Below are 25680 nucleotides of genomic sequence, written 5' to 3'. Positions count from 1 at the left end.
GCGAAATTGCCTCATTATCATCTATTCTTCTTGAACTCATTTTTAAAAATCAAACATTGTAAGTTCTAGCATTAGAAAGGGAATCTAGAATTTTTTTAAAGGAAGCATAAATCTTTTTTCCAAGTTCTTATGTAAAGACTGACCTGAAGTGTATACCTGTGCTTAAGCTGTTCTCTAGTTGAGTATATAGCTTCCCATTGGGTGTTCAGGTTTCATGTACCATTCCTGTACCTTTGAGGTTTCCCATTCCCCCTGCCCCCAAATTTGTAACATCATTAAACAAATGAGGAGTGAGGATTCTACCAAGCAGATCTGCAGAGGAAAATGTGAGCTGCACAGCTGAATGCTCAGAGCAAGCTGGCAGGGACTGTACTAGAGAGGTAGGATCCAGGAGAACAGAGACCAATATGGCTGACACAGATGGGAGTTATCTGGGAAGAGTTCAATGCCTAGTAAGTCTGTGTCTGAAGCTTCTCTCTTTATTCCAGAGTTTCTTTTAAGTCACTCTCCACCCCTCTCTCAATCTTTAGATTTGGTATGAAGATCTTATTATCTGCATATCACTTTTACACAAGGATTCAGTAAATAAAGTCAGATTCCAAAGATGGCAAAGATGCAGAGAGAACTACAAGTGGCTCCTGCACTGGGCATCCTCAAATGGTAGATTATGAAACTGTTCACCTGCCTTAAGTTATTCTCACACAGGCTTTTAACACTGTGAACAACCTTACAGACCCCATGTCTGAAATCACATAGTATGTATAGTTTGTTGAGAAGTCTATGGGTTAGCTATGGTTTAACTAGATGGAGCTGGATTTAACTGGTCTTCCTGAATTCCAGACTTCTGTGACAGCTGAGGAGACATCTATCTGCTTCCCCTGTCTCATTGTAGGTACTAATCTGGAAGGGCAATGACTGCCAAAGGTATAGTCTTTATATGCCTGTAAGCTTGTGAAGCTTATATCTATTCATAGTCTACTGGCCAAAGGCTAACACATATTCAACTCAGCATCAGGAGGAGGAGAATTAGAAGCCACCACCTAAAGGAAACTTTTTACCAAGTCGGAGAGCCAGGGGACCTGAAGACTCAGGAGTGTGTTTCTTCTTTCACCATCAGAAGCCAATCTATCCAGGGTAGATGTTTATCAGTTCATGTCAAGCTCAACACTGTCTCCTCGGATTCAATACTGAAATCTTAGGAAATCCCTACTCAATCACTTTCAGAATATCTTTGAAAGTGATTTTCAGGGTTGTACTCTCCAGTATCTTTTGATTACAAGTAGACAATATATTTTCATCACAGTCTTCATCTCTAAAATCACTTCAGTCTTTGTCTCAATCAGCAGAGGCGTGTCTGCACTTGCACATTCTGTCCCAGCCACACACTAGAAGTCTTGCCAACTAGCTCAGACCTTTGAAAGAAAGTTATCAAAATAGCTCAGATGAACTTTGGGACAGAGATTGATATAGCCATGATCTGTCTGACTCAAGATTGAAACCAGAAGAAAATAAATGGATTTCTTATGTTGAACATCCTCCTTAGGGAGGTGGGGGCCTGAGAGGCTTTCAGAAGGTATATGGAGTTTTAAGTTCAGTTTTTACAAACTCAGACCTTCAAGGAACTTGATTAATCATTGAAGAGTCAAAGCCAATAACCAGGGGATGGCATAGCAGGAGCATTGAGGACAATGCTCAGTGTGACTGCTTCTTGAGAACCTGGGTCTTTTATGTGAAGGTTAGAACACAAAACTTATTAGAACAGAAGTAGATTCCATGCCTGGAATCAGTGACAAACAGCTACAGCTAGGAGTCTAAGAGTCAGCCATTTTATCCCCACCAAACAATCATTCTTCCAAGTAGTATTTGTTGGTCCAGCCAAGGTCCCTTGTGTGGAGGCTCTAGGCCAACAGGTACCAGAGAGCGGCATGGAGCTCATTTCCTCCATGATATTAAAAGGTCATTTCAGGGTACTACAAATCCTCACAGTATGCTGTAGCAGGCAGATCCTCCCCGATTTCCCAATTGTGACATGACAACCCATTTTGTTTTGAGCAAAGTGAAAAAGTAAACAAGACAGAAGAGGTTGGGAGATAAGAAAGAAGGTTGAGGTGGGATTCTGCCTCATAAAAGTGTCTTCTTTTCATTCCCCTGCTCCCCTACACACACAGAGAGAGACAGAGACAGAGAGAGACAGACAGAGAGAGACAGAGAGACAGAGGGAGAGAGACGGAGAGACAGAAAGACACAGAGAATAAAGCAAACTTGATAGACACTTAGGGCCAGGAAAGGACTTTCTGGGCCAAGGTGAAAAGTTAGGAGTTGGGTTGTGAGCACATAGGAATCATGTAGGGACTTCTGACATGGTCCAGTGTGGTAAACTTTAAGACAGAAGATTGATGCTCTCTTGGACCTTGTGCTATTGAATTCCATGGTTCAAATGGCATAAAACACAGTTTTACCTCCTGATCGATTCTCATCACTCTTCTCTACTTGAATGTAATATTCTCAGTGAGGTCCTGATTACCCTTGTAGGAAACATGTGCTTTAACAAAAGAGACATTTTAAGAAATTCCATTCCAAGAGAGTCTGTGAGAATCCTTCAGCTCCTTCCTCGGGAGACTTATCCAGGGATAGGAGAAACAGCTTGCATAGAATAGAATTTGTTTCACGAGCCATTTCTCTGGTCATTATTATAATTCCTTAGGCAAAAGATGATTTTTAAAATACCCTTAGAAATAGATTCTGGAGTGTGTAAGTTTGAAAAGTTGATGAAGCTTGCCAAAATTGTAACCTTGAGTCCCATAAAAAAAAAATAAGTTCTTCCTTCATACCCCCTTTGCAGAGCAGACAAAAGGCAACTTGAAAGGGAGACTTCATGTTTCACCATTTTTTAAATAGATGAAAGGGAGAATAAACTATATCTAAGGCAGAATATTAAGAGTTCCAGTGTATCATTTGCTTCTGACACATGATGTCAAGTGAAATGAAATAATGGGTCAGAGGAGATGAAGAAGATAAGAAGTCCAAAATCCCTCATCTCTCTCTTTATATTACAACTAATTTTAGAGTTCCTGCCGGAGAAATCTGCACTGAGTTTAATAAAGTACAAGGTGGTGGAGGACCATGGAGAAGCACAGGCAATCATAATTTGCAGGCATTCTACTGAGAGCCAGTGTCCACCAGAGCAATGTTACTTGAGCCACAAAAGGGACTCATTCCATCAAATTGCCTATTTTTTTTAATTCTCTCAAGTATGAGAGAGGGAACTCTGCAAGGAAACCTTACCTAATGGAACATGGGCTGTTAATTGAGAAAGAAGGAAACATGTGGTTTCTGGCTCTGTGGAGTGGGAGGCAACCTGTGCTTAATTCTCTGCAAAACTTTCAAACTTGATTTCCTTTATTGAAAATTTGAAATGCTGAGCACCTTTACTGGGGTCTTTCAGACAGAGATTTTTTTGGCTTATGCTGTCCATTTCACAGTGACCAGGGGATGGTAGACATGGATTCCATATGTTCAAGTGGAGTCGAGTAAGGCAAACCCAATGTTTTAGATGGGACCTGCACCTTCCATGAGCTCTCTACTATAAGTGGGAAGGACTACATATATTTGCAAGAGAATTTTGAGTCATGCTGTTTTATGAAGTCATCAGAGTTGGAGACCAAAATTGAAGGCATATCTGATCTTATTTCATTGTTTATAGACATTATATTTGTAAGAATAAAAAATTTAAAAATAAGCAAATAAATAAATCTGCCAAATTTGCTATCAGTTGATGACAGGGTAATTAAGATATTCTAGGAAACAAAGAAGCACACACACTTTCTCTTCTAAGAGATAAAGAATAGGTCTCCTTTGCACATATCAGAGTGATCCCTGGCTGGCAGGGAGGTCATCTCGTCTCAAGGTGTTCATCTCATCTCAAGGTGTTTCTGGCTGTCCAAAGTCAAGCCAAGGTCCAGGAGTGAGAGTGAGGCAAGAGGTTACCTGTGGAGCACCATGAGTACCTGCCATGGTTTTCCAGCTCATTAACATGGTTTATCATGTCTATTCACTTTGAATTTTAAGAACTTCGACTTGGTCTTTCAATCAATAGCTAAAGCCATTTTGTAACATTTTGCCTTTGCTTCTGTCCCAGCCATTTGCCCTCCCAGGGAAAGCCAAAGCCACCTTCTTTAGCATTCTACTGCTGTACTCTCTGCAGTCTCAGGGGCCAGTATCACTCTTATTACTTCACCTGTTTTATCTTTTGTGAAACTCAGCCTTAGCCAGAATTGTCTGAGTGGCCGCTCTAGCAATTGCTTAACGGCGAGGCTCCTTCAGCTCATTTCTCTCAAGTAATTTGATTTCATCTGCTGTCAGAATTGCTTCTATGGGCTGCAGAAGGCCTGGGGAGGGATTGAGAAAAACAGCTCAAACATAAAAACCGTTATATATCACCTTCTGTGTCCACATGCTTATTATACCCTTCATCATACCCCTCTCCCAGTCCCCACCCAGGAAAAGTATGCAGTGTATATATAAGGATTAGTGGAAAATGAAAAAATGAAACTTGCTGTTCTGTCAACTTTCATTTAGCTCAAACTTGTATGTTACATGCCATTGCACCTAACATGAATGTTGGACTAAAGTAAAAAAAAAATGTGATTATTTCTAAACTATTATGTTAAATGACTTTTGCATCCATTCTTAGTGGTACTCAGTTGATATCAATATTTCCATCTACCCAGGGATTCAGTTTCCCTTCTCACGTAGAATAGCCAACAGTTTCCATAAATGTATCAAGTCCTATATTCAACACTTAATATGTTTATGTGTGGCAAATAATAATAATAATAATAATAATAATAAAAACATATTACATACTTACATACATACATACCTATCACCATAATTTTCCCACTGAGAAGTTGACAGAGAGAGAGGGAGACACCTCAGAGTCTATGTGAAATTATAGTATATAACTGAAGGGAATTTGATTTTTGTTGATAACTTTTAAGTATATGGTTAATAACATAACTACTTTTTATATGTAGTATAGACCTAAAAATATTTAATATTTCACCTTATCATTAGACCAGATGCCTCTCTATCTGCTAGAAATAGGGTAAAGGAACCATCTGGTCTGAAAACCTTATCAAATAGCTCAGATTTTTTTATTTCATTCTCGTATTGGTAGATAAATTGCACTCTTACAATAAAAAGAAGGGCATCCTTATTTTAAGCAGTGAGAATTCTTAATTTCAATGGGACAGCATGGTGGTATGTGCTTAGGTGTACACAACAATGGCTTGATAACACTGTTGTGAACACAATAGCAAATTGTCAGATTTTATTTGTTCATTTGTTTTTTTTTCTTTTTTTTTTTCTTTTTTTTTCTTTTTTTTTATTGGATGATTTATTTACATTTCCTATGTTGTCCCTTTAAAAATTCTATTCTTGAAAATTCCATACCTAGGTCCAGTAGAGGGTTTGGGTAAAATGCAAGAAAGGGAGACACTGGGAAGACTGTGCATGAAATGTGGACTTAGCAGGCTCAAGAGTGGGTTAATTATACTTTGTATTATGCTGTTTAATTTTTATTTATGGTTTACAAAAAGGGCATGTTTGAAATATTGATTTAAGATATTATCATATTTCTTTCTACAATATGGTAAGCAGAAATGAAAGACAGACTGTCCTTTGCAAAGTTAATCTGTTGTTTTTAAGTCCAGAAATGACAAGCTGGCAGAGGAAGTCCTATCTCACATTGAACAAGTCCTATTAGAGGAACATGCCAAAGGGTCAATGGAACATGTTTAAATTTTATGTCAAAGAGACAAAGTTAGTTTCTCTCTATTTTGGAACTTATAGGAAAAGGTAAAGCTGTCAGTCAGTGGTCAATATTAGCAAATAAAAATTGCAATACATTGTAATACATTTTTATACAGAAAAGTTAAAACCAGATTCATTGTCTTTGTGTTGAAAACATCTTATCAAATAGTCCAGAGATGGAGTAGAATCATCCATGAGTCATCACTGCTATGTTGTCCTGTGGGAAAAAAGGGGGGGCGCAGTGGTGGTCCCGGTGGGTTTCCACGCTGACAGGTCCCACATGCAGGAGAAGACTAAGGTTCCAGAGGCTGGGGGCTTTGGCAGCAGCAAGAAACATAGAGGCTTGATAGGAGAGCCAGAGGGAGTAAGATTCTGTGTGAAAGACTGAGTCATGGGAGAGACTCATGGAGGCTGACTTGGAGCCAGCAGCTCCTGGGAGAAGCTGGCAGGCAGCGTGAGAAAAGCTGACCCCTGGGGGAGGGACAGAGTGGCTGTAATGGCCTATGTGACTGAACAATGTAGTTCTATGGAGACTAGAGTGCTTTTCAGGACCCTGGGTTCTGGGGACCTGGTGAAAGCCTGCCGTTTCTCACTTAGAGTCTCGGGGTTCCTGGCCCAAGCCCAACCATGAACCAAGGTACCCTTATGCAGTCCCACATTGTCCTACAGTGAACTTTCATGTAGGTAACATCACTTAAGCATCTGAGTCAGAAGAAAAATATCTACCTAATGTGACATGTGATGTGCTGTGGATGGAAACCTGGCAAACTCAACTGACTGTTTCACCTCTTCTCTGTCTTATTCCAAGTGTTCTTGGCCAGACAACCCACCTCCTTTGTATTGAAGAAAGGGGCTTGTCTTAGCTCAAGATATAGAAAGCTCTAGATAGCCTAAAGTTATCTTTAATGTCTTTACATATAGTCAAAATATAGTTGCAAAGGGAATCATGACACATGGATTCTTTTTTACAGCTATTTGAGACAATGTCTTGCTATGTAGCTCAAGCTGGCCTTGAATATGACCCTTATAACCTCAGCCTCGCAAATGTCAGAATTGCAGACATTTACCACCATGCCTGACACTAGTTTGTTATTTTAAATATTCACATGGTTCTGGTAGGAGTGTAATTGTCAGCTGTCGTGAAAATGTCCTCAGTAAAATTGATCAAAGTCAAACTAACAAGAACAACAGCTCCACTTCACAGGAACAAGCAATGATATGCACCAAAACATTGCATCATTCAGCCTAGCCCTAATTTGGATCAGCCCCATTGTCCTCCCATGCTAGATTGAATTGTGCTGTGTTTATACAATGAAATAGAATATGGCAATTAAATAGAAGAAGCTATTATTATATGCAAAAGCTAGGCGATGTCACAGAGGAGCAATAATGATCAAAATATAGACTTAACACAGATATACTACTAATTTCTAGTGATAGAAGTCAGAATAGCTGTTATCTCAAGACATAGATATGGGACTCGGAAAAAGGCAACTTTGAAGTATGTTAAAAAATGTTTTTTCTTTTGAGTTGAGTAATATTGTATGTGTTTATGTACATACATACACATAAACACACACACATATATACATACATATACATGTATACACATACACATTCATGTGTGTAGGCTAAGATATTTCTTTTTTTCTATGTTCCTTCATTTTAATAATGCTGCCAGCAAATTGAACAATGTGTACTGGGTTTTTATAAAGTTATGGAAAGTCCAAATCAAATCAAACTGGCTCCATGAATAGGTTTGCTCTTGGACCTACATATTTTGAAGCATATGTAGGGAATGATCTATCCAGCAGTTTAATTATGAGACCAAGATTCCAGGATATCTCTGTCTTTCTGACCTGACAACAGTGTCAACTTTGTATTTCAGGTCAGTTTCTCTGGTCAAAAGTGAGTTTCATGTATTTCAGAGGTTTAGTGCATTATCATCATGGCAGGGGGGGTCGGGGGAGATGTACACATGATGCTGGAGCAGAAGCTTAAAGCTACATCTTAATCTATAGGCATAAAAGAGGCTCAGAATTCCTAAACCTAGTTTAATAATGGTTCTTAAATGTTTTAACTTCCCTTCTAGCCTACCACCCACCAGAGGTAGAGGAAGAAAAAAACAGTTAATAGGAAACGGGTTGTGGACCTGCTTAGAAATAGTTCCTTGGGGTGGTTCCAATCTTTGTTGTCAGGATATCAGCAGTTTAGTCTACTCGGCAGTCACCTCTCATGAATCAGCAATGGCAATTTGATCCAGACACTGCCCAAGTCCACAGAAGCATAAAGCTGCCAGAATATCATGAGAAGTTCTTCAGTGATGCAAAGTCCTGACAAGTGGAAATCAACCACATGATGCTAGGTGAAACAATGTCAGAGCAACATCACTGCAGATTAGTCAGGCAGAGCAAGGTAAACCATGGCTAGAGCCACCTCCCACTGTCTGTGTGGTCATACTTATATTCTTTCTAAGCATCAGGCATCCTGTCACGAGTCTGCTTCAGCAATCATCATTTCATGTGTCTGCTTTAGCAAAACATCCTTCCACCTGTCTGTCCCAGCAAACATCATACATACATCATATGACATATGTAAGTTTGAAAAGAAACCAAAAATTTCCATTTCACGCGTGTGTGTGTGTGTGTAAATAAATGAATAAAAATCCAACAAGCATTGTTAACATGAAAGTACAGATGAAAATAAAAATCACTTATATATTGTGTAAGTCAGCCCCCAGGTTGACAACACACATTCACTTTGATAATCCAATTTCTCGTGACAAGAACTGCACTTCACAATACCTACAGAAGCATAGATCCTCAGCACACCTGGGCACACAGACTCATAACTCCCTGCATGACTGGCCCTAAATTATTAATGTCTTGTTCAGCCTCAGTGACCCTCCTTCTTGGAGGAGATTTTCTGTCATCTCATTCACTGGCTGCTCTGAAACTAGCTGCAGCATTCTGTTTGGGTAACCATATACTGAGTCTGGGAACAAAAGCCCCCTCCAATACCACCACCACCACCATGAGAATATACTTTGACCTCAGGAGGCAAATACTGCTGTCCCAAGATAAAATCTCTCCTTGTATATGTATAACCCCTAGGGCCTTACAGGTAAGAGGACAAAGAATTGCCCTGTTGCTACCTACCCTGCACAGTGTGATTTTTCGTGTATGTGCTTGCCCAATGAAAGCAAATATATTTTCAAAGCTTTTTCTTGGTACTTCTTTCACCTTTTCATCTTTCAACCAGAAACCTTGATTTCTTCTGTGTGCTATTATTTCTTTTCCTAAATGAAAACAGATCAGATAAATTACCTTGTGTACAATCTCAGCATCTCAGTATCTGCTATCCTTCCATTCTCAAAGGCCAAACACCAGGTGATCACAAGGGTCAGCTTTTTTATGGTAAACATACCAAGACCAGAATGCCTCTATTTACTGAAAAATCTATGTACATCTCTAATGTGTCAAGTATCCAATGAAAGCCAAGACAGATGTTTTACCTGCCTTCTCTGTGATGGTTATAAATCACATATTTATAGCAACAACTGGTAGAATTGCATAAGGTAAACCTATAATGGAAAGGCAAGTGGTGCTATGAAAATATTGAATAGGGAACTATAGAAGTTTGAATAAGAATGGCTTTCATATTTGAATGCTTGTCACCAGGGAACAGAATATTTTGAAAGAAAAAAATTATAAAGATTAGTAAGTGTAGTCTTATTCGAGAAATTGTGTCAGTAGGGGATGGGCTTTGATGTTCTAATCCCATTCCAGGATCAGCTGTTGTCTCTTTACCTACAAATCAGTGTGTAGCTCTCATCTACTGCTCCAGCACCTATCTGCATGCTACTATGCTTCCCACCATTATAGAATAGATCTATGAAACTTAACGAAGTCCTCAATTGAATGCTTCCATTCATAGGATTTGCCTTAAACATGCCTTTTCACAGCAATAAAATAGTGACCAGACAGTTGTTGGCAGAGACTCTGGTATTTCTATGATAGGCATAACCATGCTGTTTGTTGGGCAGCTATGGAAGACTTTAGGATTTTGGACTACAAAAGTAGTTGGGCATTTTAAATGAAGCTTAGTGGGCTATCCTAGTAGGAGACAGAAGCGCTAAGGGTGATTTGAACTGTGGGGGCCTAGCTCAAAGGACCACAAGGAAGTATAATGGAATTAAGTCCAGTGCTCAAGGAAGATAAGGATGGTTAGACAAAAGCTTGATGATACATTAAAGAAAGGGAGCAGTAATTTTGGAGCAAACCCCACCCAATTAGGCTTCCATCTTCTGTAAAGGGGTTAAAGGAAAGTTTAAGCAGTAAAGAAAACCATCAATAACAGCTGATGAGAATCTATTTGAACATGGTGAGCAAGTCCCTGCCCAAATAAGCAGCAGAAAGAGAAAAGCTTAGGGCCAACCAGGATTGGTCGTGTGCACCATTAATCTTAGAACTCAGAAGACAGAGGTTAGCAGATCCTGAGTTCAAGGCCAGCCTGGGTCTACAGAGTAATTTTCAGGACAATCAAGCTTAAGCAGTGAAAGGTACAGTGTTCTAACTCCAGGAAGCAGCAGAATTTGGCAGCGTTGGCCACGTGTTTCTGGCCAGTCAAGGATGCAATAAAGGATTTGCAGAATCTCACGACTTGGATTAAGAAAACCAGTGAGACCAGGTGTGTGTAAAAGTTTTCCCACATGGAGGCCCAAAGAAGCCACTGCATAAATCTGTGAAGATGAATCCTCTTCTCAGTTTGTGACATGACAGTGTTAGAGATGCCAAAGTAATAGGATACCTGCCAAAGAAAGCTGCAGAATGGGTGTGAAACCAGTCCAACATAAAAAGAATGTTTCTTGTAGTCAACAAAACTGAAAAGAGTTGAAGATCACAAGATCCCTTTGACAGTAGACATGGAGATGCAAAATTTAGCTTGCCCTGCTGGGTTTCCTTCTTTCTTTGGTCCAGTATTTTTCTCTCTATACTCCCTTTCCTCCCTTTAGGATGATAATGTATATCTGTGCCAGTCTTTGTTAGAAGTATGTGACTTGCTTTATGATTTTGATTTTATAGGGAGTTAAAGATAAGAGATTTCCATGAGTCTTAGAAGAGACATCAAACTCATGATAGACTATGGGGACTTTTGAAGTGGGACTAAATTCATTTTTACATTGTGATGTGGCTACAAGTCTTTGGAGGGGCCAGGAAGTAAAATCTGGTGGTTTAAATAAGAATAGCCCCATACTCTCATATATTTGAATACTTCATCATCAGTGTGTGGAACCTGAATTAGAAAAGATTAGTAGCTGTGGCTTTATTGGAAGAAGTGTATCATTGAGGAAGGGGTTTGATGTTTCAAAAACTCTGTGCCAGACAAGAGTTTCTCTGTGTGCTTCTGGTAGATCAGGATATAGCTCTCAGCTACTTCTCCAGCATCAGCATCAGCCTCCCTGCTGCCACTCTTCCTACCATAATGATAATAAATGCACCTTTGAAACTTTAAGCAAGTCCTCAGTTATATATGAGTTGCCTTGGTCACGGTGTCTTTTCACATAACTGAGCAGAAGACATATAAAACTGAAGGTAAGTCTAGAAAGGGGGAATAAGGGAAGTTTCATTCCAGGAAGAGGAAATCACCTTGTGAATGGCAAAGAAAATGCTACTGATATAGACAGTAAAAGTATTTACCAATCTACAGTTAGGGAAATAATTTACTTAAATACACTGCAGGGAAAAAACAGATAAGTTATCAGATAATAAAAAATTTTGTGAGGGGTTAGGCATCTTTTCTAGTAGTTATAAAGAAAGTTAATTGGTCTTATATGATGAATGATGTGGTTTATATCAATAGATGTTGGGCATCTCTCTGTCTTGCTGAGTAGTAAAGCTGACAATTTAATCTATTCTTGAGACCTGCCATTTGTATATGTGCCATGGGTAACTTGAAATCAGATTCAGATGTGGTGTAAGTGCCAAAAAACTTCAGTATTCTTCATACAATAGATGAAATTATCTAAATCCAGTGACAAGCTATAGAAGTTTTAAATATATAACCTATTATGGAGGCAGATCCTGCAAAATGCTGAGTACTTAAAACCTTATTCTTGGAGGTTCAAGTATTCTGCTTAAAACTTCATATTTAATTAATCTATTAATTACCTCCATTCTCATCACTATGCATTTATAATTTCTGTTGAATGGAAAAGAATAAGTGATATGTGATTATTAGAAGGACCAACCATTGTAGATCTTCACAGTCTCCTTCAACAACTTCCTGGTGCTGGAAAACTTTTCATCAAAGCAACCTTTTGTCCATTAACCGCATCAATAACCTTAACTCTAATTCTCACCCTACCTTGTGTCCTGTGAATACCCCTTCCTATGTTACATTCTCTTATCAATATAAGATTAGGAGTTTTTAGCAACTTGGTGCCTCTACGCTTATTCTTTTCTATGGTCAGAAAGAGCATCAAACTCAAAAGATGCATTAATTGGAGCTCATTGGGCCGTAGTTCAAACTCTTACATATAGAGTTACATTAGCCATTATCCTCTTATCTATCTTACTAATAATGCATTTTCTACTTTATCCTCACTAATTAATGCCCAAGAAGATGGATGACCTGTTTTACCCACCTGACCCTTAGCCCTAATAGCATTCATTTCCACATTAGCAGAAACCAACTGAACACCTTTGACTTAAGGAGAATTAGAATGAGTTTAGGGACTCAATGTTGAATATGTGGCAGACTCCTTTGCATTGTTTTTTTTTCTCTCATAGAAAAATACAGGCTTATAATACTAATAAATACCATAATAGCAATCATTATCTTAAGACACAGAGCCCATATTTTCCAGAAATTTTTATCTTAAATATTATAGTGAAAACTTCCCTTCTTACCATGAAATACTTATTAATATGAGAATCATATTCCCTATTTTGATATGATGAACTTATACAACTATTTAAAATTTACTATTAGTACTGTGTATTTGATGCAGGTCTCCACCCATCACAGACTCCCCCTTACATATTAGATACATGTCTGACAACAATATTATTTTGATGTGGTATATAACTGTGGCCTGAGTATTCATGTTTATGAAACTATAGCTAGAGCCCTGACTTGATAATTAAAAGATTGTGTCCTTCCCCATCCTACAATAAGGTCAGTTCATTAAGTGTCCAGGCTCATGTCCTTCAAAATGTCAGTTTTTTATGATTTCTATACTAATAAATCCTTTGGTTTGTGCTATTACAGCCACCTTTTATTTTCCATGATCCTTGACCACCATATTCTGATCCCACTTAATTTCAAAATGAATCAGATAAATGTTTCACCAATATTTCTGCTTCTCATTCATAAACTATGTCCACTCTCAGCAGAAGAGGCAACCAGACAACAGCATCAATACTTGTTTAATGAACATGATAACTAGTACCTAAATTCAGGAAAATGAGTGTTTAAAATAAGTTTTGTAGACTAATTAATATTGTAACAGTAATTCTTCTGATAAAAATCAAGCTTTTTTCCCATTCTACATTTGAATATCAGAAGCCATCCAAAGTATTTCCTTAATGAAAAATGTACTATTTTCATCATGAGAAAGTTTGTACCTGTCACTATTTTATCTTAATTTTACTATGTACTGCTTTTCAACTGTCATCTCTTCAATTTTATCCATCCTAATTGGTAGTTGAAAAAGTTTCATTGAAACTCAAATATGTAAAATTCCAGCCTTCCTTTCCATGGCTCACATAGAATGAGAAACAGCCACAGTCTCATCCACCTGCTTCCATGGCATTTAATCTGCTAAACCATACCTTAATATGCTGGCTGGTTTTGTATGTCAACTTGACACAAGTTGGAGTCATCAAAGATGAAGGAACCTCAATCAAGAAATGCCTCCATAGGATCCATTTGTAAGGAATTTTCTCAGTTAGTGATGAGGGAAAGCCCAGCTCATGGTGCCATTCCCACATTGCTGGTTCTATAAGAGGGCAGACTGACCAAGCCTTGGGAAGCACGTCAGTAAGCAATACACCTCCATGGCCTCTGCATCAGCTCCTGCCTTCATGTTCCAGCCCTACTTAAGTTCCTCTCCCAATTTCTTCCAATGATGAACTATGATCTAGACGTGTACCCCAAATAAATCTCCTTCCTCTCGGACTTGCTTTTTGGTCATGGTGTTTCATGGCAGCAATAGAAACCCCAATGGAGACACTTATAAACTATCTTGGTATTTTTACCTTTTTATATTCATTATAAGGTTTCAACATCATCCCTTACCCGTATATGACACAGAGCTCCTCTCATAGTTTTAACCACTCTACCAGTTTTTTGGGACAACTTTTCTCAAGAAATTAACTAAGGTAGTGTGGTAATTCTCAATAAGATTTGGCAATATTGCTTTAAGAGAGCTAGAACTGGTCATTTAAATGATTGTCTTTGTTAGGCTTTAGAAATATGAGATGCCTGGATAGAGCAGGTCCAGATAGAATCCTGGCAAGGTGAGTAGATTTTGCTTTGTGATAGTACTAATGGTTTTATTGTCAGTTGTGCTTTGTTTTGGTCCTGCTTGGTATTTGAGACCATGTAGCTGACCCCAAGTTAACATTTTTCTTCTTTGCTGATTAGTTCAGCTAACACTGCTTAGGGGTTACTCACGGAGACTCAGTAGGAGCCCAGGGCTCCTTTAATTGTCATCTATGAGGTATTCCATCTGCTTGGATGAGTCAGGGTCTTGCTGACCGTAGGAGATGTTTTTCCTGAGCTCCTCACTCAGAGAATGTACCACTGGCTCAAGTACAAATCCTCACATCATTCTGAAAAAGAGGACAGACAGCTTTCTGGAGCTGCTGGACTTGTCGACAATGGTCTCATCATTCTGTCCTTCTAGATATTTTATTCTGAGTGAATTCTATCCTTGTAGCCATTTTATCCTCATTAGTTTAGACCTCTAGTCTTTGGTTGTCAAACAGGCAGGGCAATTTTAGCAGTCTGAAAGAGGAAGTAATCATTTTTTAGTTTTAACCTTTGTGTAACTTTTGAATATAACTTAAGACAGAACAATTACATTTTTAAATGGGTCTTTGTGAAGACTTCAGATTTAGGTATTTAAATGCCTGATAAAATTAGCAGGGAATATAATTAATCTGATAGAATCCAAATTCTATATCTTTAAAGCCAGTTCTGGTAATGTTACTAATAGCAGATCAGTATCTTAAGAGCATCTGTGCCCGTGAAATGGTATGTACATATTTACATACATACAGCCACACACAGTCACACTCATACTCACATGTACAGATATCTGCATGTACATACACTTACATGCATATATATACAAACAATAAATATACAAATAAAAATTATAAACAAAGTTTCAGAGCACTTTGGTTTTAATGGAGGACTAGTTCCTGGATTTGTATCAGTGTACTAAAATTTGATATTAAGAACTTTAACAATTTTTAAACATTTTATTTTTTCCTTCTTTAATAGCATGAGACATATCAACATTAGAAACAAATTTGCTAACTTAGTATAAGACTTAAATTACATTTATGACACAGAGTAACAAACTAAGATCCATGTTCATAGGTTGTTAAACTAAAAGTTGTTGCTTGCTATTGGTTTTAGGTAGAGTTTATTGTTGCTAAGTTTTTAAAAGCTTTCCTGTATATATTTTGGTCTCACAAGAGTATGAAAATTACAGAATGTTACATATCAGCAAGAAGTAGCTGTAATAATAAAGGCTTTAATGATCTTATATGAGAAATGGAAAGAAAGTATACAGGGAACCAACTTTATTTGTTAGCTCTGCAGTTGTAGTTGGCATCAGTTTTCCTGAAGAATTGGTGTACATTTTTCCCCGCAGGAGAGTCAAGGGGAGAGGAACATGTAGAGGATGAGGTAGTGAAAAACAAAGGAGGAGAATGAGAGGGGTTGGAACATGGGGTCTTCTGATGGCAGGCTAGACCCAGAAATTTGTAAAGATTGTAACAGAACAGATCAGTCCATGGAATGTAGCCCTGGCTCAAACTATTCTGGAAGTTATTGCTCTAGGAATTATATGAAGGTCTGTTATTATTTAAGAAAGAGAGAGAGAGAGAGAGAGAGAGAGAGAGAGAGAGAGAGAGAGAGAGGAGAGAGAGAGAGAGAGAGAGAGAGAGAGAGAGAGAGAGAGGAGAAACAGTAACAACAACCTATTTCTCAGACTCTGAAGATTGAATGTAGATTCTTAAGAATGCTTTCCAGAAGTAATGAAGGAGACCCACAATACACCGTGGATCTGCACAGGTGTATCATCTATCCAATAGGTGATGGTGCTCAGATTTGTCTGTAAGGGACCAGGGCAATAGTACCTTGGCCAGGCTCAAGAACACAATCATTCTGAACCACAAAAGTGAGACCCCGTTTCCCTCTTGAGCCACTTTGGTTTCTGATCCAGAACATCCAGTATATATTTCTGAGGTGATCTTGAAAGAAGACTCAAATTACAACTTGGCTACAAACAGGGTGCTCTATCATGGGGAAGGACTTACTTTCCTGCAGAAGCAAAAGCCTAGCCAAGTAGAAGTTTCTCAGATCAGGAAACTGGACCTCACAGCGAGGCACTGACAAATACCAGACAGTAGACATATACTCTTCTTCCCACTCTAAAGAGCCACTGTAATAAATGCCCCACATCAGACCATCTGGCAGGGTGACAGATCTATGACAAAATATGACGTGGTAGCTGTATATGGTTGGCATACAAATACCAGGGATCCAGAGATCAGGAAGTCGTATGAGGGGATATAGTGGAATTAGGCAACGAGAGGGGCAGAATCGGCATTACAGGTAGTGTGAAAGCTGACAGCAGTGTGTGAAACATCCACACCTACTTTGTTCCCTCCCTCACTGTATTTTGTGTTGCCTCCACTCAAATTATACAACTGGCAAGCTGGAACCACCGAGTGGCAGTTTTCCACCTCTAAGACAGTGGCAGTGTCTCCTTTTTGGCCGAGGACCTCAGCATGAGCTTTGCATGGTAGGCAGGATACAGAAAAAGCCCAGGAATATTCTAGTCCAGCCTTCATTACAAAGCACCTATCTTGGTTCAGGAGCCTCCAGAAACTTCGTAGTTGTCTTCACCCCAACCCCAATTTGAGCCAGGATTTGATCTGGGAATAGTGTGTAGGGAAGGATGGGGAGTCAGGTATTGTGTGGAAGCCAGAGGGAGGTAAACTAAAATAAGAACTCTCAGAGAAAGAAAGTGCTTATGCATACCATATCCAACCCTTCTCCCTGGATGGAGGAATAAAAAGGAAGGAATAAAAGAGACCCTTTACCTCCTTAGAGAGACATAACAGGGAAGTAAGAGTAAAGACAGGAAATTAAAGGTTAGGGACTCCATTCATCCAAAAAGTCTTAGCCAAAGAGTAGTCGCTGGAGATGAAGTAAATGTGTGCTTTACAGGGTTTGGGGGAAGTGGTTCATATTTATGGGTTAAAGCCTACAGGGGGAAAGAGGGAGAAAGAAGGAGAAGGAGGAAGAGGAGGAGGAGGAGGGGGAGAGATGGGGAGAGGGAGGGGGAGGAGGAGGAGAAAAAGAAGAGGAGGAACAGGAGGAGAAGGAAGGAACACTCAGAAACAGTAGTTAGAAGTCAAAGAAAGTGGGAACCTACCTGACTTTTGACTGTAGTCACCTTTGTCCACCAAAGAAGCTCCTTTAACCTCTTTAGGTATTTCATCCACTTGGCATATGAAGTGGCAACCAGCTATAAATGAATGTAACAAGACACAAACACAGAGGAAAGTTATCAAGACAGTGAGATGGCTTTGTGGGTACAGGTACTTGCAGCCAAGCTTGATAATTCTAGTACAATTCCCTAAATCAACAAATTGTCCTCTGACATCCAGTTGTTCACAGTAACAGGCATGATCACTCACACATGAATGGAGAAGGAAAAATGACAGAGAGGAACAGACAGACAGATGGACAGAGACATAGAGACAGAAAGACAGAGGCAGAGAGACAGATACACAGGGACAGACAAAGAAAGACAAAATGATAATGGAAGTGTACTGCCAGAAGGCAGTAGACAAGTTTCTGGAGTGGCTGTCATAGCTTGGAAGGGTTGGAAGGTTTCTGTAGTAGTTAAATAGGTTGTTACTCCGTCTATTTTGTGGGCCATTTGGGCAGGGTCAATATTTGAATAAATGGCTTGGCATCTTACTTTCTTCTTGAGTCGTAAAGTTTATAGCCTAATTTGTTTTTCTCGAGACTGGCCATTTGTACAGGAGCCATAGCTCATTAGGAGTCAGGCTGAAGATGAATGCAGACTGAATCCTGAGTCACCATGTTGAGAGCTCCACATAGTCAGGCCTAGTGATCAAAGTATGGGAATTTTGTTTATAATTCTCTCTTTTATCTCGGCACAAGTTATATGTGCAAGTGTCAGAACACAGTAAAAGGCAGTCTGTGAGGCTCTAATTAAGGGGGAAAGCAACTAGCAATGTGGCAAGAGACAAGCCTAGAGAAACAGAAAAGAACCAAAGCATCCAGGAGGAGTATTGACGCGGATTGACCAGGTCTATTGTAGGTAGAGAGGAGGCATCGAATGCTTGCAAAGGGGCATGGCTTCGGAAGCAGCTGAGGAAACTAAATGGAAAACAGGTTTTGAGTGTCTCACTCCTTAACCCTAGATTGAAAACGATACATTGAGTTTCAATGTCTGACCTAAGGAGGAGTCATCTGGAGGGGAAAGGAAAAGGTTGATTTTGAAGATGAACAGGTCAAGTACATGACAAGTGGCCATTGGGTAGGTGTTGAAATCAGCAACGGACACAGAGAGCCCTGAGATCATGATGAAAACCATAACTCTGTGCCAGAGGCTTTGATATAAGTGAGGGTGACCAAGAGGTCACAGATAATTGAGAACTGACCTCGGTTGCCATGGTTCTCTAAGAACCTGTCTAATTTTGTCTGTGGGGAATTATGTCTACTAAAGGTGAGTGTTAGTGCAGATGACCATTGCAGTTTAATGTGATGACAGTATTTATTATGTATCCATGGCCCTGTAATTTTATGTTTTGAGTAATTACTAAATATATCTTCAAGTTGGAAAAGAATTTCTTGAAGAGAGAATAAGCGGAGAAAAAGAAGACAAGCCTGAAAAGAGCCCCTAGGACGACCAGAAGGGTGATGCAGAGAGAGGTGCTTGTGATACTGTTGGGCTGTGGCATCAACAAAATTAGCATTACTGTTTCCAGTGGTGGCCCATGAGAAACACTGTCGGAGCCCAGGGCATTGAATAGGTTGGAGAAGCCACGGAATCGCTAAAGCAGTGTAACTAAGACTGAAGTACAGCTGTCCATTTGAGGCCCGGCCAGACCTCACCTGAGATCAATGGGAAAGGAAAGAAAGGAAGAGGAGTTCACACTCCAGAGGGACACACTGTTCAGGCTTCAGTTGCCAGCAGGAAAAGTGGTGACACACAGCTGTGACTCAGAGAAAAGCACTGCCGTAGTGAGCAAGCCACACAGAAGAGAAGACAGCTTGTGGTTGTGTGCTCAAGCATGTTAAGGAAAGTGTGACTACAAATGCCAGTGTTCGACTCAGGGAAAGGAGGAGTGAGCAAGGCTCTGTGGTTAACTCCTCAGTGCCGAATGCACAACCTGTTTCCTTTGTGCAAGCTGATGCATTCACCCTGTGTTTTGAATTTGACTGTTTGTTTTTAAATCTCCTGTTCACTTCCCCTGCCTTTTCCATCACTGTTTGCTACTACCTTTTTACTTCTGAGGACAATGTTATCTTGAATGGTTCCTCTGCATGTCTATCCCCTAACCTTCTGTCATGTGTTACCTGGTCCCCTTCATCTGTGTTTTACCACCCTACTGGACTTGCTGTTTTGTGGTGGCATATTTGCATATTTACTTCCTTTCCTAAACTTTGGACTTTTATTCAACAGCATCTTGTTAAAAGTATCGAGATAGTAACTCATTTTTGGTCCAATAATAATTTGTTTGAATGCAGAAAAGGATATTAAATTAAGAGAAGTCTTTTGTAGCGGGATATTCCCCCCGCTACATGTTACAATAAACTCAGTAATTTGTGAGGAGCTAATGTGGGAGGAGTAAGGAGAGGGAAGAGGAGGGGTGAGGAGGAGGGAAGAGAGATGTAGCAGCCATGGAGAACTACGGACGCATCAAGAACAGTCCTGGGTAACAAATTATATCTAAGGTTAGGTATTGGGTAACAACTCTAATTGTGTGGGCAAATTGTTTATTGAGCCTTTCTAAATACATAAAGCCTTTGGATAATGATTAAGCTTTAGAGTCTCATTTCCACCAGGTACCGCGTGGATGGTGGGTATGGTCTGGGATTCAGCCTAGCTTTGTGGAGACAGCGTACTGGATTGCAGAGCTGGCCACAACGATGGCATCTCGTGGGTGCCAGGGCTGGTGTTTCTGGTTGGCCAGAGCTGTGGGTCTAGTTGTGGTGCACTCGCCGGTGGCCTCCGGCCGCTTCCAGCTGTGGTGTGGGTGGCTTCTGGCCACAGAGCATGGTGGCCTGAGCTAAGCAGAGCTGCCTCTGCTTTAGATAGTCAGTCAGAGCAGTGGCATTTTTAAAATATTATCTCAAAAGTCTTGGATAGAGCCAGGCACAGCAAGATTTGTCTGGGAGGATGTGATGAAACAGATTCATGATACTGAGCACAGGTAACCAATCACATGGCAGACTATAGGTTAAAAGAATGGGATTAATTTAGTTATGCTCTAGCCAGAGAAGAGCCTAACTATATGGCCAAGGTATTTATAAATATATTTTAAGTCTCAGTCTTATTTCTGGGAGCATGGGGCTGGGAGGAAGAACTGGGACAAACTTCTACAAATGGTACCCAACTTAGCACTTAGAACCCAAGCTTACACCTTAAAAAGGCCTGAGTGAAAAGCAGGCAAATGTCAAATATCTAGTTTTCTAATTAACAGCTTTTTTTATAATAATTTTTAAAAAAATTAATAAAGCATTTATTTAAATAAAATGAATGCCAAATGTCACAGAGGAATTTACGAGTGCTCAAAACAAATTGACATTTTTCATTTCACTGAGGTTCCCAATGGGTTATAAACTAAAATACATGGATCTTGATCCTGTTATCTGCCCCCAGCTTCTTCATGAAATCTCTAGCAAAATTTGTTAAAAGAAATCTTAGAAAAGCAATATTTGTTTTTGAGTGCTTGCAGACAAGGGCACTGCGATGGTGGGTCATCTTTCCCACTCACTGAAGGCTACTGAGTGTTGGGCCGTCAGTAAAAACACAGTCCTGTGGATTTAGCACCAGAGGATCTCTTCACACAGCAATGTCTCTCTTTTTTTGTCAGGTCATGCAATGTCATAAGAGAAGGCATCTCACCAACAATCTAGTGGTTGATGTTGAAACTAGCTGGAGTAGAATGTATGAAAATGGCTAGGTGTGAGAACTTGGAAGGACAATGATTTGACATGCCTTTTTTTAAAATTTTTATTTAATCTTTGTTTACAGTCCAGATTCTATCCCCCTCACAGTCCACCCTCTGACTGTTCCACATCCCATACCTCCTCCTCTACCCTATTGTCTTCATGAAGATGTCTCTACCACCCCATCACCCACTCCAGCAGACCTCACCACTCTCAGGGGACTCCAGTCTCTCGAGAGTTAAGTGCATCTTCTCTGACCGAGTCCAGACCCAGCAGTCTTCTGCTGTATATGTGTTAGGGGACCATATCAGCTGATGTATTCTGCCTGGTTAATGGCCCAGTGTCTGAGAGATCTTGGGGGTCTGGGTTGGTTGAGACTGCTGTTCCTTCTACAGGATCACCTTCCTCCTCAGCTTCTTCCAGCTTTTCCCTATTTCTACCACAGGGGTCAGCAGCTTCTATCCATTGGTTGTGTGTAAATATATGCATCAGACTCTTTCAGCTACTTGTTGGGTCTTTTGGAAGGCGGCCATGATAGGCCTCTTTTTGTGAGCCTCAGTAATAGTGTCAGGCCTTAGGGCCTCTCCTTTAGCTGGATCCCAATTTGTGCCTGTCACTGGACCTCCTTTTCCTCAGGCTCTTTTCCATTTTTGTCCCTGCAGTTCATGCATGTCCTTTTGGGTCTGAGTTACCACACTCAGGATGATATTTTCTAGTTCCAACCATTTGCCCAAAAATCTCAGGATGTCCTCATTCTTAATAGCTGAGTAGTATTCCATTGTGTAAATGAACCACATTTTCTCTATCCATTCTTCTGTTGTGGGACATCCGGGTTGCTTCCAGCTTTTGGCTATCACAAACAAGGCCACTATGAACATAGTGGAACACTTGCCCCTGCAGCATGGTGGGGCATCTTTTGCGTATATGCCTAAGTGGTATAAATGGATCTTCAGGTAGATCTATTTCCAATTTTCTGAGGAACTTTCAGATTGATTTCCAGGGTGGTTGTACCAGTTTGCAATCCCACCAGCAATGGAAGAGTGTTCCTCTTTCTCCACATTCTTGCCAACATGTGCTGTCACTTGAGGTTTTGATCTTAGCCATTCTGATTGGTGTTCTTTAAAGACACAGAAAGAGCAATTCTCAAATTCATCTCAAAAAACAAAAAACCCAGAATAGCAAAAACAGTTCTTAAAAATAAAAGAATTTCTGGGGGAATCACCATCCCTGAAATTAAGCTATACTACAGAGAAATAGGGATAAAAACTACATGGTATTGGTACAGAGACAGACACGTTGATCAATGTAATAGAATTGAAGACCCAGAAATAAAATCATACACTTAAAGACACTTGATCTTTGACAAAGAAGCCAAAACTATACAATGGAGAAAAGAAAGCATCTTCAATAAATGGTGCTGGTCTAACTGGCAGTTAGTATGTAGAAAACTGAAAATAGAACCATATTTGTCACCTTGCACAAACTCAAGTTCAAGTGGTCAAGGATCTCAACATAAAACCAGAAACACTGAATCTAATAGAAGAGAAAGTGGGAAAGAGCCTTGAACTCATTGGCATGGTGAAATTTCTTAAACAGAACTCCAATGGCTCATACTTTAAGATCAAGAATTAATAAATGGAACCTCATAAAACTGGAAAGCTTCTGTAAGGCAAAGGACAAATCAATAGGACAAACATACAACCTACGGATTGGGAAAATATCTTCACTAACCCCACATTCAATAGAAGTGTGCAAAATATATAAAGAACTCAAGAAGCTAAGAACCAAAAAACCAAACAACCCAATCAAAAAATGGAGTATAGAACTAAACAGAGAATTCACAACAGAGGAATCTAAAATGACTGAGTAGCACTTAAAGAAATGTTCAAAGTCCTTAGCCATCAGGGAAATGGAAATCAAAGTGACTCTGAAATTCCACCTTATACTAATCAGAATGATTTGACAGTTCTAAGGAAAGGGGAAAAAAAGGAACCTGAGAAGAATTAGTCAAACAGAAGAGGATACTGAAGAAGGTGTATTAGAAAGTTCAGGAAGAGACTGCTAATGGTATGGAGATGCTGCCAGGACAGGAGCTTTGGAATGACTGTTGGCAGCACAAAATGTCTCCAGGGACCATTAAAGTACTCTGCCAGACAGTGATGATTCTACAACTTAATAAATACATTAACTACCACTAAATTGTGTACTTGTAGATAATTTTTAAAAAATGAAAAATAGAGCAAAATAAGATGTATTGGAACATGTAAATCCAGAAAGATATATCGAATAGGAGACTGAAAACTTATAGAAAGGCAATGATGAAGACGCCAATATAGAGCTTAAAACATGTTTCAACAGAATAGTCACTACTGTCTCCTCTTTTCGAATCAAAGAAATGTGAATCTGTAAGATTCCTCCTTATTCTATTTCTGTTAGCCAGTTGCATAATGATTCTGACGGTCCAGGGATGCATTCGGTCTCATTAACTAAAAAGCCATACTGGATGTGCTGTTGACATTCCTAACATGTTCATGCTGCGATGAAGCATAACTCTGCCACTCTTGCTGCTGTGGTTAAATCTAACCCTACCGCAGAAGGTCAGTTTAGTTGATGTGATTTTCATCCCATATGTCATCTCTAGTAACCCCAAGTAGAGCTGGAATCACCATCAATGAATACTGATAATAGATTTCTTTTATATGGCTGTTTGCCATGTTAACCTCCTTGTCTTGTGGCAGTTCACTGACCTAATGATTCTGCACCAACCACACGCTTTCTCTTTGCTACATTTATTGGGTTTTAAGCTGAAGAGGTTTAAAACATAAAACAAACTCAATACTAATTTTGGGGGGAGGGGATTACATAATACTTTGAGTATTATTTTCTCTCTCTCTGACTTTCTTTCTTTCTTTTTTATTTTCTTTCATTTACTCTGTAAGCCTACAATTTATGTATTATTGGTTTTGTTTACATATTCTAGTTTCCAATATGATATTTTTGTAGGATTTCTGTGTTTACCAATGTCTCTATGCTTTTTTTTTGGTTCTTTACTTTTCTGTTTGTTTGTTTTGTTATTATCTTATTTATTTATCCTTTTTCAAATGCCTATTGTTTTATAATAAGAGAGAGAGTGTGAGAAAAGGATGTGACTTGGGTGGGTAGTGTAGATCTGGAAGGAATGTATGTGTCGTGGGGAGACCTGTAATCAGAATATCTTGTATGAGGAACAAAGAAATCTATTTTCAATAAAAAAACCTAAAAGCTGAGGCAGATAGTAAACTTTGACCTGAACACTACTAAGATAAAGTATATTACAAACTATTAAGAATATGTGAATGATTTTGATCCATCTATTTATTAAATCTTTTTTTGTTTTGTAACTGGTACAGAGCTGGTTTTATTAATACCATGACATTGATTGAAAGTTTCACATCTGTATAAAATGTATTACCACCAGCCTTATTTCACTTGCTCATTGAATGGAATACTATGTAATGAGATCAATCCATTCACAATCCTTGGTTGACTTCTGCATCTCTTCTTTGTTTTATTCATTTGCTTTCCTATGCTCTCCACATAGGTTTTCCAAATGAGCCTGCAGCAGTCATTGCCCTAGGAACGATTAAGGAATGGCTGGCCAAGAATCACCAGGAGGTAAGAGGACCAACACAATGATGATTCCATATAGTGTGATTTGAGCCTATGTTAAAACAGGACAAAAAATTTGCATCAATACCAACCAGACCTGCTCCTTACACTGGTGCTATCTGGCTTTTCTTCATTTGGGTTGCATGGGATTAAATATTTTCCTGTAATCATTTGGCTGAGGTAGATATCATGACAAGTTTGGTGGAGAAGATGAGCGAGGAGAGCAGACACGTTGCCTCAAATTCTACTCTTCATGCTTTTAGGACATTATGGGGTGTGGGGGGAGAAGGAGGTTGGAATGGATTTGTTGATAATTCTTTATTCTTCCTGGGCTAATTTCCTTAAACAAACTAGTTTGTCTTTGTTGCTTGTGTGGTAACACATTACATCTGGTAGTAGGCTCCATCTTTATTTATAGCTAGGCCATTTCTTAATGTGACTTCTAGATGTGGAACTGCAATTAGATTGCATAATTTTAACTGGCATTTATGGCAACTTTCTCTCTTTCTTTCTTTCTTTCTTTCTTTCTTTCTTTCTTTCTTTCTTTTTTCTTTCTTTCTCTTTTAAGTGAAATGAAATGCTTTCATTTGAAATAATTTATATATTATTGGTTTTGTTTATATATTCTAGTTTCCAATATGGTATTTTGTAGGATTTCTGTGTTTACCAATGTCTCTATGCTTTTTCTTTGGTTCTTTACTTTTCTGTTTATTTGTTTTGTTATTATCTTATTTATTTATCCTTTTTCAAATGCCTATTGTT

General features: G+C 39.2%; 1 protein-coding gene across 1 annotated transcript in view; it reads left to right on the top strand.

Annotated features, from left to right (window-relative positions):
* Positions 1-25680, top strand: part of Macrod2 (mono-ADP ribosylhydrolase 2) — a 1849434-nt gene that overhangs the window by 1295696 nt on the left and 528058 nt on the right. Inside the window, exon 8 of the mRNA XM_028755287.1 lies at positions 24851-24924. Coding sequence (XP_028611120.1) covers positions 24851-24924 — 74 coding nt within the window. The remainder of the gene's footprint in view (positions 1-24850; positions 24925-25680) is intronic.

The sequence above is a fragment of the Grammomys surdaster genome, unplaced genomic scaffold (genome assembly GCF_004785775.1).
Source record: "Grammomys surdaster isolate TR1022 unplaced genomic scaffold, NIH_TR_1.0 129, whole genome shotgun sequence".
Taxonomy (NCBI): domain Eukaryota; kingdom Metazoa; phylum Chordata; class Mammalia; order Rodentia; family Muridae; genus Grammomys; species Grammomys surdaster.
Note: the sequence above shows the minus strand (reverse complement) of the source record. Positions and strands in the feature narration are given on the sequence as shown.